The sequence below is a fragment of the Juglans regia genome, chromosome 11, assembly GCF_001411555.2.
Source record: "Juglans regia cultivar Chandler chromosome 11, Walnut 2.0, whole genome shotgun sequence".
Lineage (NCBI taxonomy): Eukaryota > Viridiplantae > Streptophyta > Magnoliopsida > Fagales > Juglandaceae > Juglans > Juglans regia.
In genome coordinates this window covers 31,555,231-31,570,831 of record NC_049911.1, presented here as the reverse complement: position 1 = coordinate 31,570,831, position 15,601 = coordinate 31,555,231, and the positions used below count along the sequence as shown (strand labels likewise).

The 15,601-nt window shown below is 37.4% G+C and overlaps 2 protein-coding genes across 2 annotated transcripts; both read left to right on the top strand.

Annotated features, from left to right (window-relative positions):
• Positions 1–281: 281 nt before the first annotated feature.
• On the top strand, positions 282–4,858 carry LOC109020584 (phospho-2-dehydro-3-deoxyheptonate aldolase 1, chloroplastic). The gene is made up of 5 exons (XM_035695684.1): positions 282–973; positions 1,099–1,376; positions 2,082–2,358; positions 2,753–2,998; positions 4,306–4,858. Exons 1-5 carry the CDS (start codon positions 419–421, stop codon positions 4,570–4,572), a joined length of 1,623 nt encoding a protein of 540 aa, XP_035551577.1. The 5' UTR covers positions 282–418; the 3' UTR covers positions 4,573–4,858.
• Positions 4,859–5,344: 486 nt separating this feature from the next.
• On the top strand, positions 5,345–14,992 carry LOC109020585 (F-box protein At1g78280-like). The gene is made up of 16 exons (XM_019003080.2): positions 5,345–5,712; positions 6,598–6,708; positions 6,921–6,976; positions 7,342–7,484; positions 8,339–8,536; positions 8,636–8,835; positions 9,557–9,656; positions 9,764–10,339; positions 10,504–10,626; positions 11,768–11,848; positions 11,923–12,254; positions 12,389–12,646; positions 13,598–13,682; positions 13,813–14,038; positions 14,393–14,558; positions 14,638–14,992. Exons 1-16 carry the CDS (start codon positions 5,564–5,566, stop codon positions 14,774–14,776), a joined length of 2,943 nt encoding a protein of 980 aa, XP_018858625.2. The 5' UTR covers positions 5,345–5,563; the 3' UTR covers positions 14,777–14,992.
• Positions 14,993–15,601: the final 609 nt, after the last annotated feature.

The window sequence follows — 15,601 nt, the reverse complement described above, 5'->3', positions numbered from 1 at the left end:
CATAAATTGGATTGATGCAATTATACCTAATATATTATAATTATTTTATAATAAAAAATTTAGAATTTAATATACTATAATAAATCACATTGACTTTATATTTATAAAGTTTTTTTAACTGAACTTTGAACGGAGAAGAAGAACTTGAATGGAAAGGCATTATTAACCCTAAAAATTTAAAAAATATCCTTTCATGTAAACGAATTTACTATAATATCCCCACGTCTCAACTACCCCCGCAATCTCTTTCTACTCACCAACTACCCCAACTCCTTCGTCCTCCTCCTCCGACCCACATAAGCGAAATCCTTCATTTATAAAAACCCCCCGACATTCGTCTCTCTATCTCTTCAGGTACCTCTGCATCTTCTCTGTCTCTCATATTTTTGCAGTGAGATATTGAGAGAGAAGCACAATAATGGCTCTCACAAGCAGCAGCTCCGCGATTCCCACCAAATATTTTATTCAAACTCAATCTTCTCTCCTGTTCTCCCCCAAACCCCACCAACCATCCATCCCCGTCAAGCCCAGATTACTCCCTTCTATCTCGGCTGTCCATGCTGCCGAACCCGCCAAGAACCCCATCGTCTCCGATAAGCCGCCGAAGCAGCAAATAGCACCAACCCCGGCGCCGTCCCCGACAACGACCCGCAATGCGGTTCCTGGGACGTGGAGCGTGGACAGCTGGAAGACTAAGAAGGCTCTCCAGCTGCCCGAGTACCCGGATCAGCAAGAGCTCGAGTCGGTCCTTCGGACCCTCGATGCGTTCCCTCCGATCGTGTTCGCTGGAGAGGCGAGGAGCCTTGAGGAACGGCTCGCCGAGGCCGCCATGGGCAACGCTTTTCTTCTTCAAGGCGGGGATTGCGCCGAGAGCTTCAAGGAATTCAATGCCAATAACATCCGTGACACGTTCAGAATCCTCCTCCAAATGGGTGCTGTTTTAATGTTCGGAGGTCAAATGCCTGTTGTCAAGGTCAAATTTTGTTTGTGAAATTCTTCGTAAATTAATTTAAAACTTGTGGGTATTTATTGTTTTTGCGAATATTGTTGTCATTGGATTGGATTTGTGAATTTTTTGTGATGGTTGTTTTTGTATAGGTGGGGAGAATGGCGGGTCAGTTTGCGAAGCCGAGATCAGACCCGTTTGAGGAGAAGAACGGTGTGAAGTTGCCTAGTTATAGGGGAGACAATGTGAACGGAGATGCTTTCAACGAGAAATCGAGGATTCCGGATCCTCAGAGATTGATTAGGGCCTACTGTCAATCTGCAGCCACTCTGAATCTTCTGAGGGCCTTCGCTACCGGAGGTTATGCTGCCATGCAAAGGGTGACCCAGTGGAATTTAGATTTCACGGAGCACAGCGAGCAGGGAGATAGGTATGTGCCATCTCAGAGCTCAGATTCATTTTGGAGTTTGGTATTGCTTTCTTGGAAATATCATGTGCAGAAAAAGTAGTATAGTTTTACAGAGATATGTTCTGGTCATTTTCACTTGTTTTATCACGTTTCCTGCCTTTTTTTGGTTGGATGATTTGATTCATACTGTAAAAACGTCCATCCTTATTACTAGTTATGTTGTTTGGTTGTTGTTTCGGGTTATCTAGAACAGCCTTCGAGTTTAACCACACCTTTGTACTTGTTTGTTTTTTTTGTTTGGAAAAAAACCTTATTAATTGCTATTCTATGATTGATCAGTTTTTAAAAATCTGTCTCATATAGAATAATGGACTGTTTCGCTTGTTTTTTAATTTTTGGCCTTTTATATGATTGGCGTATGGACAAATTGTGCCATTTAAGTCCATTTACAATTCCATCGGTACTGTATGTAGTTAAATTGTTCGGAATTATATTTCGCTATGAAAATTATTTTAACTTTTCAAAAACCCCTTGTTTTTTTTTTCAAATATTTTTAGATAGGTCTGTTTCTCTAATAAAATGAATAACTCGATGCTTAAAAGTGTCAGGAGTTCAATTGAATTGGGTTCTGAGATTCAAAATTCAATTATGTCAAGCTTGGTTTTCCTTCTTGTACTACAGATAAATTTAGGTCATTATTGGTTATTCATTGTTTTGACATGGCAGGTACCGGGAACTAGCCAATCGGGTCGATGAGGCCCTTGGATTCATGTCTGCAGCTGGACTCACTGTTGACCATCCTATTATGACAACAACTGAGTTTTGGACATCCCATGAGTGCTTGCTCTTGCCATATGAGCAGTCGCTTACTAGGATGGATTCAACTTCAGGCCTTTACTATGACTGCTCTGCCCATTTTCTTTGGGCCGGGGAACGTACCAGGCAGCTGGATGGTGCCCATGTCGAGTTTCTAAGAGGGATTGCTAATCCCCTTGGCATTAAGGTTACTATACCTTTTATTCTTCTTATTTAGCAGTAAACATTTAACTGATAATTGGATTACTAACAACATCAACTTGAACAAGTGAAGGAGTCCATGTATTTTGAGAACTTCAGGTGGATGTAACACCCCAGTGAACTTGATTTTAATCTTGGCCCAAGCTCATCTTAATTTTTTCACATAGTTCTGTTCCAAAATTGAACTAGCAATACTTATAAAAAAAAAACAAAAGATTGAACTAGCAATAAACTCGAAATCCTGTGGATCATTGTTCTAGTCCCTACTCTTAAGTTGAATAAGATTTGTATTCGATACCTGTATATGTGTGCTAGTTTCTGATATTATTTTGGGGTGAGTTTCTGTGGTGAATAACATGGTATGGCACTTGCCTCTGCAGGTCAGTGATAAGATGGATCCAAATGAGCTTGTCAGGCTCATTGAAATTTTGAACCCTCAGAACAAACCTGGGAGGATAACAATAATCACAAGAATGGGAGCTGAAAACATGAGAGTGAAACTTCCCCATCTAATTAGGGCAGTCCGCAGAGCAGGTCAAGTTGTCACATGGGTTAGTGATCCTATGCATGGAAACACAATAAAGGCTCCTTGTGGTCTCAAAACTCGCCCCTTCGATTCCATCAGGGTACGTTTCTCATTGTTTACTTCTTTTTAAATATACTCAAAATTATTAGGAATTACATGCCTGCAGCAAAGTGGTCTCATTTGTTGAATAGAAATGAAACCATTTTTGTTTCCATGGCATATTCAGAGGCATCATCCTTTACAATGAAGTTCAATATAAGAAAGGGAGAAATAAAAAAACGAGAAGAGTAATTCTCATAACTGAATTGATTTAAAATTAATTTCCTTAGTGTAAATGCAACACGTTCATTTTTTTTTTCTAGGGCTATAACAACTATAATAACTCTAGATGCCCTCCAAATTGAAATAAATCTATGGTTTCTGAACCACTTATGATGATGATGGAGTTACCAATACTTTAAACCCAGTATTCTGGCATCTGGCATTTGCTATAGTGGTTGTTACCTATGCCACTTCTGTCACAAGTTGATTTTGGATTTCTAACGCATATAGATAGACATAGTCACCAATCAGTGTTTGTTCTTAATATGGTTGCCGACTCATTAGTAAATAAAAAGACCCTTAACATAGCAGCATAATCTATGGTCTGTCCCGCAGGATAGCTTTTGAATAGCTAGAGGATTTAGCTAAGGATCATCATTACATGGGGCAAAGAGTCAACTGTCCTGATTAGCGAGCATCCAGTAAATTAAGAAAAGACAATTTCACTTGAGACTTATTTGAAGCAATACAATTAGGTGTAGTAGGTGGGGAAAGGGACAACTTGTATAACGTGCTTGGGTGGAACAGTCAAGTCGGCTTTCTTAAAAATGTTATGTAAGAAATGCCTTTGGTAGGTAGGTGATCATATTTTCCCAGCTGTGAGTTCGTCTTGAACCTTGAAAAACATTTTGCTGTATATAAAATCCTCAATTTTGCTGTATGTCACCCAATTATTATTGGACCCAACTGAAGTTGGGCTAAGCAGCAAATGATTTAAGACCCTTTTATTCTTAGGTGCGGTTTAGATAGTGAGTCGAGATGAGATGAGTTGAGATAAAAGTTGAAAATTTAATAAAATATTGTTAGAATATTATTTTTTAAATATTATTATTGTTTTGAGATTTAAAAAAGTTGAATTGTTTATTATATTTTGGATGGAAATTTGGAAACGCTGTAATTATGAGATGAAATGAAACACTTCTTGTATCTAAACACTTCCTGGATTGTCTTTTTCGATTTGTTAACAATGAAAATTTTATTGTTCCACACCGCAATTATTCTTGATTATGTGTTGTGGTGAGTGGTGACTCTTTTAATAATTTGTTTAAACTATAATACAATTAATCCTCCATTTGGTCTGGACAGGCTGAAGTGAGAGCATTCTTTGACGTGCATGAGCAAGAAGGAAGCCACCCAGGAGGAGTTCATCTAGAGATGACGGGCCAGAACGTGACAGAGTGCATTGGTGGGTCTCGAACTGTGACATTCGATGACCTAAGTTCCCGGTACCACACCCACTGTGATCCTAGGCTCAATGCATCACAATCTCTTGAGCTTGCTTTCATCATCGCCGAGCGCCTGAGAAAGAGGAGGATCAGATCTCAGCAATCTGTTGAATCCTTTGGGATCTAGAGGGGCTTTTAAGTGCTCTCACCAGCATGTCTGTTCTCTCACCAGCATGTTTGTTCTCTAAGTCAATAGTAGCTGTGCTAGCATTTATCACTTTTGAATCTTTTTTTTTTTTAGTTATTTTATGTTGTGTATTGTACGTGTATACTGAAAGAAATCGACGGTATGAGACTATTAAAGGGTAGCGGAATAAATGCAAAAGATGTGACCGCATTTTATACTTTATTTGTTATGTTTGGTTGGTATGTGTCTTGTATACAGTATGCGAGGCTGTGATTATTCTAAGGAAGATAGCATTGTGCATAATGGGGTCTACCTTTCAGCCACTTGGACGAGCTGAGGAATGGGCTAAGGGTTTGTTGGATGAATACCAAACAATACAAATAAAAATGATGATTTTTCTTCATCCTAAATTAGCACTCTTTTCCCCTTATCTTTGCAGTTTGGATTGAAGATAAACAATTACAAACTCACTCCTTAATCTCACTAATGGAAGATAATCAGTGAGGTTCGCGTGTCTATCATTTAAGGTTTTGTCGTTGCCAGGCAATGATGACTCACCTATATTTGCTTTGCGAGGACATTGACCTTGGGGTGTTTGTATTTGTGGCCGCCCCGCCGTCTCAGACATATTTTTTATTTTCTAATTTTTTTAATATATCAATAAATAATTAAAAATAAGTTCCAATTAATTGAAAGATTAGAGAACTTTTTGGTGTCAATCTATGATTATATGGCGTCAAAACACCGCAGTCTTTGCCCTCAAAACCAGCCAGCCTATGAGGAGGCGTGAAATCACGGTGCAGGTGCACGCGGTTGAACCGCGCAAGGAACACGTTCCACGCGTGCGAAGTTGCAAGCTTTCTCACTGCCAAGCTGCCGCGTTGTTTCCAAGCAAGAAGCAAACTTGAAAAAGAAAAGACCGAACAATGCCCGGAGACGCCACCTTGTAATTCAAATCGCATCCAATTTCTTCACTTCGCAAAGGTCACCGATGGACAATTCTCAAGCCCAGGCTTTCGAGCCCAGAGATCGCAGACTAGACGCCCTCGGAGACCTTCGGGTCCTTCCTGATGAAACCATATGCGCTATATTGGAATACCTTACTCCTCGAGATATCGCTCGCCTCGCTTGCGTCAGCAGGTTCTTTGCGGTTTTCATTCCAATTAACCTGCTCTGCAATCGATATCTCTAGGGTTTATACGTTAGATTATGCGTAGTTATTTCAACTCACAAGTATTCGGGATTTTACACAGCACATTTCTTTTGTTTCTTAATATCATATTGATTGCTAAATCCGTATCCTAAATCTGAGTATCCTAAATTTGATTTTTGTTGCCAAGAACGAGGAACTAGACTATTTTGACTAATCGAGAGCCAGTTACCAGGAGTTCTCAGAATGTGAACAATAGGACATGTAATTTAAGAGATGTTAGAATTGGTGGTTTATAGAGGATGGCAAATGAGTGAGACATTGTATCGAATATTACTTGTTTGCACCATAATATAGTCGTCTGGTTATGGAAGATGAATTCGATCGAGTGAGACTAGAATTGGCATATCGGCAGGATTTAAATGCCAAAGTTAAGCCTTATAACGGTCATTAGAGATTGTTGGGTTAACGTTCTGTACTGATGACCATGCGTTTATAAATATGCAATGGATTAGATACAGTTGCAAACCAAGTTCCTTTGCGTATGGAATCTTCGTCCATATACAATCTGCAAAGAAGTGTTGAATATGTTTTGAATACATAAAAGGGAAATTTAACTCCTAGGTTCTTTTGAATCAAGTTTTTGTCTGGGAAATGCAAATATCCTAAATGTAATATCTTCACGCTCTTCAATTCAGAATAACCATGGAGATCTCATTATCATCATAATTTTCATTTTGATCAATGATTGTTTTTGGTCTTTGTTCACCTATTTGTATGTCACTTGCTAACTTAAAAAAAATTGTTGAAGTTAGTTTAGGTGGCAGATTTATGTTCTCCCTAATATAATTTTTTTTTTCCTTTCCGATATGCAGTGTGATGTACATATTATGTAATGAAGAACCACTGTGGATGATTCTATGCCTTAAAAGACCAAATGGTTCGCTCCAGTACAGAGGCTCATGGAAGAAAACAGCTCTGCATTTGTATGCCTCACAATTCCTGCTTGAGTGTTGCTGATATTAGGGTTACTTCTTTGGATTTGAAACTAGGTTTAGTTATTTCTTTATTTTATAAGTGAAACTAGGTTTATTCTTTTGAATCATTTTATTCTTGTGATTTTAATGAGCTATAAAAGTTATAGTCCAAGTTTATAGTTCATGTTCTGTAAATGACTGTTGATTCTTTTTTTATGTAGGGAGAGTCTGCCCAATGAATGTGAAGAACCTTGCAGAAAACCACTACATTTTGATGGTAACTGTTTCCTTGCCATAGTATCTTCAGTGCTTTATCCGCTCATAGTATCCACTCATAGTGTTGATCTTTTTCAGAAAACTCAAGTTCAAGAAACATCATTTAATTCATTAATTTTCAAAAAAAATGTATACTGATATTTTAGGACATCCCAAAATGGTATAGAGGAGTAACAATATGTGATGGAGGGGAATTGTTCAATAACTATTTCCAGGGATTCATTTTTTGATTTTTTTGGTCATGATATTAGTAAACTGACATGGAGGAAATGTTTCTGAAGCCATTATGTGACTATTGTCTGAAGTATCTTTTATTAATTGTCTCTGAAGTGTTGAAGTCATTGTTTATAATATACCTTTCTGCAGGATTCAACTCTTTGTTCTTGTACAGAAGATTATACAGGAGCCATACGTCATTGTATGGGTTTTCTTTTGACAATGGTACTGTGGAAAGAAAGAAGGATCTCTCTATAGAAGAGTTTTATCACCAGTATGATGGGAAAAAACCGGTAATGTGATAATGGTTGACATTTGATTAATTAGATTTTTCTGGGACCATTGTCTTCCAAATCATTATGTGCACACATTTCTCATTTAGATTTATCATGGCATCCTCTGGGCCATTTTGCTCTTCATTCCTTTAATCCCTTTTTTGTGACAATGTCACATATATGGACCCTGATTGCAGTCGTTTCTTCTCGTACTTTATGCATATCTATGATTGTGGGCTTTATTTATAAGTTTCTATGTTGCTATAGTGATACTTTCCCTGAAATAAACTGTCACTTTTGCCACCAGCGCCATACTGACCTCCAAGATAGTTGTTGCTGCCACTGGAGCCATGCCTCACTGCTACCACTGCTGGCACAAGCAATCAGCATGTTTCTGTCACTAACAATGCCTCCATTATCATTTACATCTTACCACTTATTGTGCCACCTATACTTGGCACACAACATCACCACCAGGCAACCACATTTGCTAGCATTGCCATCACCCCCAACACCTGTGCCAATTGAATGGCCATTACTCTCTGGCCTACCTCTGCCATTCCACTGGTTTTACAACCATGAATACATATGTAACAAATTCCAATATCTGTGACTTCACATATTTGTTGCCTGCACTTACCTATTATGCTAGTCTTATTTAAATTCCGGGGCCAAATTTCCCTTCCATCTTCTTTTCAATGATAAACTTAGGTAAACAGTAGAGGAAATGATAAAACTTTACCAAGATGTGTTGGTTTCTTTTCTGTAATACACTCCTATATTTATCAGTTGGCAAATTGGGAATCATTCCATGTGATTCCTAGTGTGTTGTTTATTTTATTCACATGGAGTTTTGTTGAAAATTCTACCAGGTTTTGCTCACTGGACTGGCAGATTCTTGGCCTGCGAGGTGTACATGGACAACTGACCAGTTTTTACTGAAATATGGAGATACGACATTCAGGATTTCTCAGAAGAGTTCACAGAAAATCTTGATAAAATTCAAAGATTATGTCTCATACATGAAACTTCAGCACGATGAGGATCCCATATATATTTTTGATGACAAGGTGCCCCTATATATGTGCTAAATTACCAATACTCTATTATGATGTTTCTTTTTTTTTTTTCTTTCAAATTTTTTAAATTTTTTTTTATTGTTTTTGCAGTTTGGGGAAGTTGCACCTGGTTTGTTGAAGGACTACAGTGTCCCACATCTATTTCAGGAAGACTTTTTTGATGTCTTAGATAGAGATCAACGACCTCCATTTAGATGGCTTATTGTTGGGCCAGAGAGGTCTGGTGCCTCTTGGCATATTGATCCAGCTCTTACCAGTGCCTGGAATACCCTTTTGTGTGGTCGTAAACGGTAAATCTCACAATTAACTGCTTGTTAACAGTGCGTATTTGTGCAGTGGTTCTACCCAATTTAACTCATGGTTGCCAGTGTAACTATTACCTGTCGCAGCTTATGCATGTGGTAGTTGATGAGCATGTGCACATGATGAAACTATTTTACTGTTTTGTTTTTTGGTACTCAGGTTCGTAAATAATTAATGAGTAATGCTACATATAATCGTGGAGTGTGCAAGCGCCGTATAGTCACTTTGAAAAAGAGTAGGGTCCACTATTAAAAAATTAATTTTTTTTATGTGGATCCTGTATTTATTCACTATTTTTCAAGTGATTGCACGGCGTTTGCGCACTCATAATTGCAGCTATCATTTCTCATAGTTAATTACTCAACACAGCTCTAGGATAGATTTTTTTTGTAAAACAGAAATGGAAATTCTTGGGAAAATGTAAGAATTGGATCCCACATTGGGGAAAATAGAAGCATGTTGAATTTGATTCATGCCTGGTGTAAGGAAAATACCGCATAAGCAAGAGGTGGCTATTCTTTATGCGCTTAATTTCTGGAATATCACATAACAAAATTATCTAGTATTTTCCTTAATCCATTCAATGCTTAATTGGAGTTCCACCTTTTGTATCTCATCCAATTTGCTGCATGATATCTTTCACATTTTGTATCGCTTCGCTATGATTGGAATACCTGGCTTGAAGCAATATGTCTACATGTTGAATAGGTGGGCATTGTATCCACCAGGAAGAGTACCCTTGGGAGTAACAGTGCACGTAAATGAAGAAGATGGTGATGTCAATGTCGAGACTCCATCGTCACTGCAGGTATTCAATGCAGAATGTGGTTTACTTTGTGAACTATTCTGATATTCTATTATATCTATTCAACTTACAATGAATAGCCTTTTTTTTCTTTTCTTTTGTTTGTATAGTGGTGGCTTGATATTTATCCACTACTTGCTGATGAAGACAAGCCATTTGAGTGTACCCAATTACCGGGGGAGACAATTTTTGTTCCAAGTGGATGGTGGCATTGTGTCCTGAATCTGGAAACCACCATTGCTGTCACACAGAATTTTGTGAATTCCACAAACTTTGAATTTGCTTGTTTGGATATGGCCCCTGGTTATCGCCATAAAGGAGTTTGCCGTGCTGGATTGCTTGCTCTTGATGAAGGCAGTTTCGAGGATGCAGATGAGAACATGTGCTACAATGATGATGATTTCAGTTGCTCCGACCTGACTAGGAAAGAAAAGAGGGTCAGAGTTCTGAAACCTGGAGATGATCCTAGTAAAGAAAGAACTACCAACGGTGCCTCTAAAAGATATAATTTGTGGAAACAAGGTTTTTCCTATGATATAAATTTCTTATCCATGTTTTTGGATAAAGATAGAGACCACTACAATTCTCCTTGGAGCTCAGGCAATTGCATGGGACAACGAGAAATGAGAGAATGGTTATCCAAGCTTTGGGTTGGAAATCCAGGAAAGAGAGAACTTATATGGAAGGTGAGTTTTTTGCCAGTTCATTTTTCACATTTTGTAATCCATCTTCTTGATCTACAATTTTGTCTGCTAGATATTTCTGGACTTTCCTTGTTGCTAAATGTGAAGTGCCTGATATATTTGTCTTCTCAAATCCCTTGTTAAATATTCTCTCTGAAATGTCTTAGGGAGCATGTCTTGCACTAAATGCAGACAAATGGTTAGAATGCCTAGCAGAAATTTGCACCTTCCACAATTTACCTTCTCCCGCAGATGATGAGAGGCTTCCTGTTGGCACGGGTAGCAATCCTGTAAGTTAGTTATCAATTTCCTGGTTAGTCATTATTCTCTAAAGATCCATGTGTTTTTTCAGTACCGTACTGCTTCAATTATCTGTATTTCATATCTTATGGTATACATTTTTTGATCTTATAATTCATGAAAGATCTCGTGATGTGTTTGTGGGATCAACTGCATCGTGCATAGATGTCATATAAGATTGGAATGAGGGAGCAGTATGTGGCTCATGATAATCACATAATGTTTAGAATCAGGTTGAGAATCAGATATCTTCTGACTTGTGGGATTCAGATGGTTGATAAATTCGGTACTAAAATTAAAGGAAAGAGCGATTAAACAATATATAATTCTTACTTGGCAACAAATTGCAACCGAGCAAGTGACTTCTTATATAGTGGTATTTTGTGGGTTTTATTACTATTTTAGTCTTTCAGATGGGTGATGCTCATCTCATCTTCTTGGGATATTGTACCTGACGCTCCTAGTGCTTTGGCCTGATTTTATTTTTTTACCATGGCTGTGGCACATGGTAGGGGTTGGTTGATAGAGTAGGGAGGAGAGGTTGAGAAGGGAGAGAAGAAAAGTGGTCGTGGGAAAGAGGGAAATTCAGAGGGTATAATTGGAAATAAAAATGTCTGTTAGCAAGTTAATGGAGGTCTTTGATTAGAATATAATCAAAGCATGAGGGGTGTAAGCTACAATTTGCCTATCTTCTCCAGGGAGAGAAGTAGGTAAGTAAAATTAAAATATATTTCTGCATGGATGGTGGTAAGATACATTTCTCACTTGACTTTTCTTGAGTAAAATCTGACCTTTTACTACCAAGAAAGCCTCTGAAATCATAGCAAATGAAGTTGATGCTCAAGTGACAAGTAGTTTGGTTGTTATTATCTGTAAGCCAGAATGAACTAGCTTTCTTAATATTAAGAATGCACGTAACCTACATTACTTGGGTGCAATTTTAAGCTTCTTAATTATTATATTTAACCTTTTTAACTAGGTGATTATTAAAAGGATCTCCTCCAACACTAAAATAAAAAAAATAAGGGAAAATAAAATGACAAATGCATATGATAAGTCAACTTATAATACGATACCACTAACGGTGGACTTGTGTTCTAACTCTGGTAATGTCCTGAATTTTCTCACCAGGTTTATCTCATAGGAGACTCTGTAGTCAAAATTTTTGTTGAAGGAGGGCTGGAAGCTTCAATGTATGGTTTAGGCACTGAGGTATGGTCTTACATTTTCTTTTGAAGTTGAACTTTTTTTTTTCATGCATCTAATGATTTTATTGCATTCAACAGCTTGAGTTTTACAATCTAGTACGTAAAGTCAACTCCCATCTGAAGAAGCACATTCCTGATGTTCTGGCTAGTGGGATTCTTTACCTTGAAAATGGGTCTTATACAGTTGTTCCTTGGGATGGCAAAGGAGTTCCGGATGTGATTGCTAAGAGCAATCTTATTCCAGAAAAGTGTGAATTAGATGGATATGCTTTTGGTTTATGGAGCAAGCAACAATTTGAATATAGAAAAGCGGCAACTTCAATTCATGAATCAATTAGTTCAGCAGGATGCATGATGATATGGCCATATATTATTACAAAACGATGCAAAGGCAAGATTTTTGCTCAATTGTAAGTTACCATGAACAATATATTTTTTATTTTTTGTAAAAAAAAAAAGGCAGTGAAATTTTGGATTTTAAGATGTGTGAAAAGCAGCATAGTTCCAACTGATTGGACTCAACTTCATTCTGTTATCTTCGCAGGAGAGAGAGATTGTCATGGGAGGATACACTAAGCTTAGCTTCTTTTCTGGGAGAGCAGCTCCGTCAGCTTCATCTCTTGCCCCTTCCACCTTTTAATTATTTAATTTTTCCAGATATCGGAAAGGACTTGGAATTGACCTACACTAACAGCTGTATGGAGGTTGTGCCTAGTAAGTCAAATGCTCCAGCAGAATGGGAAATTTTTGTCAGAACATTAATCAGGAAGAAGAAGGATGTAACAAGCCGCTTGTCTAAATGGTATGCCTATGCCTTTCACAGAAGAACATATATCTACAACTGTTATTAACAAATAATGAAGAAATACCAAAATTGAGAGGCAAAGACGATTGTATCAGACACCTAGAGCCTATGCTGGATGCTGAGACCAAGAGTGTGTTTGGTTTTTGGAGGTTGTCATGTTGGACAATCCTATGCCCTCATAACTCATTACTAGATGTTCAGACTCCCGTATCTAGTAATGATTAAACACTGTCCGTGGGGCTTTGTGAAAAAGATTTGGTTCAGTTGAAAAAAAGGCTACGGTTCCAGAATTATTCAGTAAAGACGTTTTGGTTAACCTTGTGAGTTCAAATTTGTGTTTTGAACTCCCAACTTTAGCTGAAATAAAGACGTTTTGGTTAACCTTGTGAGTTCCAAACACAATATTAATTGTGTTACTAACTGCGAGATCATGCTTCAAAACATGATTTTTAAATAAGTTATGCTCTATTTGACCAAGGGTGTTCAGATCCGATCATTATTCTGTATATTCTTGAGGGTTGTAAGTCTGCTTTAGTGGATTCTCTTGGAAAAGGTTAGTCGACTGAATAATCTCTTGCTGTAGGGGTCGTTAATTATATATTGAGATAGTTACGTCTGAATAACATTCATCAGCTGCGAGCTGTACAGGCATACCTATGTTTTCTTTCTTTCGCTGATATGCCGAGCAAGAGCCTGGGTTTTTTTAAGGCATGGTTTTTGCAGTAACAATGCATGCGTATTGTGCTGTGATTTGCAAGCTATTTATCCTTTACTGCTTAAGGATTAGTTTTTAATTACAACTGATCTCTGTTTATTGAATCTGTGTCCTTAAGATAATGCTGATTTATATATCAGTATGAAAATTAAGCTACATTTATGCATTTTGTATTATGGCATTATACAGCTTATTGTGAGAAACCTCTGATATTCTTTTGTTGCCCTTTGTAGGGGAGATCCGATTCCGAACACACTGATAGAGAAAGTTGATGAATACATCCTGGATGATTTTTCCAAGTTGCTTGATATAAATGAGGTCTCTTGCCCATCCCACCAATAGATTGTTAAAGACATTTTTTTAAATCAAAATGTCCTTTGATATGTTAGTATATGTTTGTGATGAAAGTATATTTAGTCCTTTTAAGTCCTACTTTATTCCACTTCAGGGCAAAAATGGTGTAAATAAAGTTGGTAACCCTTGCTCTTGGATACATTCGGATATTATGGATGATAATATTCACATGGAGTCGAGGTCAGTTCCTTTATGCTCGGGTGAAAGTGCGAAAGATGCTGGCGGGGTGGATGATGGCTCTAAGAATGGCTATGATGATGGTCGAATGGGAGACTCGTGGAGTCCTAGCCACATCCTTGATTTCAGTGATCTTTCTTCAGGTTAGAGCTTTCTCTTATTCATTTATAGTTCATCATTTACTGCTGTTCATTAGTCCTAGTCACTTGTCTAGGCTTCTCTACCTTCATTAGCATAAAGCCAAGTATGGTCCTGATAGCATGAGACCACTGTTATTATTGGGGGGAAAGGATGGTTCTGTGGCAGGGAGGTTGATCATTGGGGGAAAAGAATGTACTAAATTTAACTATTCTCCGATGGTATAATGGAAGTCTTTAGGGTTGTGTAGAGTCATGTGGCTATGAAACTTCAAGATGGTCTATCTTGTGAATTGAAAATATAAAAATAAAAAGATGGTGTTTATTAATCTCAAATCTGATTCTCTAATTTATTTGCAGGTGATCCCATTTTGGACTTGATCCCCATATATTTAGATATATTTAGAGGTGATCAGAGTCTCCTTAAACAATTTTTGAATAGCTACAAACTTCCTCTCAGAAGAATGCCACTGCATGAATCGGTGGAGGGTGGTGATAAACTCGGACGACTATCATACCTTGTCATGTAAGTAAACATGTCTGCATAATTAAATAACCTCATATTTATAGTGGTGGGATTCATTTGGATGTTTCCTTGCATATAGGTGCTATTGTATTTTGCATGAGGAGAATATTTTGGGAGCTATCTTTGGTTTATGGAAGGAACTCAGAACTGCCAAGTCATGGGAAGAGGTTGAGCTGGCAGTATGGGGCGAGTTAAATACTTACGACGGCTTTCCCTGATCGCTGTCTGTATCCATATCTAACTCCATGATCGTAGTCAGTCCGTCCTCTCTAATACAAATAGATTTCATTCAGGCACAATAATCGTTCCTTTTGAGACAATATTGTATTTTATCGTATGATGGGTCTCTTCACCTCATTCTTTAATTTACTTGGTAATTTATTTTAAAACGAAACTAAGATACATATATAGTATTACTATATTTATTACATTCTCTGCTTATAGAGTTTTTCGTTTATTTTTATCGCACCCCGGGATCATTCAAAATGAGAAATTAGACAACAAAAGCATTTGCAATGCTAGGAATATGCTCTAGACTTCGTCAAATCCAAAAAAAAAAAACACTTGCAGTATGGGGAGACATGAAGCTGATACAGCCTTGACAGTGTCACATAATCCTATCTAACTGCATGCAAGTCAAAATCATGTTTGGGACACTGACTAGCCAATCAAATTTGGACAATTCTCTCGTTTTTAGAGATGAGTTAAAATTAAAATTAAAAAATAAAATAAAATATTATTAAAATATATTTTTTAATATTATTTTTATTTTAATATTTGAAAAAATTAGATTATTTATTTTATTTAATGGAGAAATTTAAAAAAATTGTAATAATGAAATGAGAGATTTTTAAAATTTTAGATATTAGGATTCCTTTGACAACGGAATGATTTGACCATCTCATCAATGGCCTAGTGCTTCATTTGTGGCACCTCTTTTGAAGAGGTACACGACTCTTTTGGATGAGTTATTAGATTATGTGAATTCATAACTATTCGGTAAAACAATGTAGAAAGAACAAGGTAGCATCTACGATCAGCCA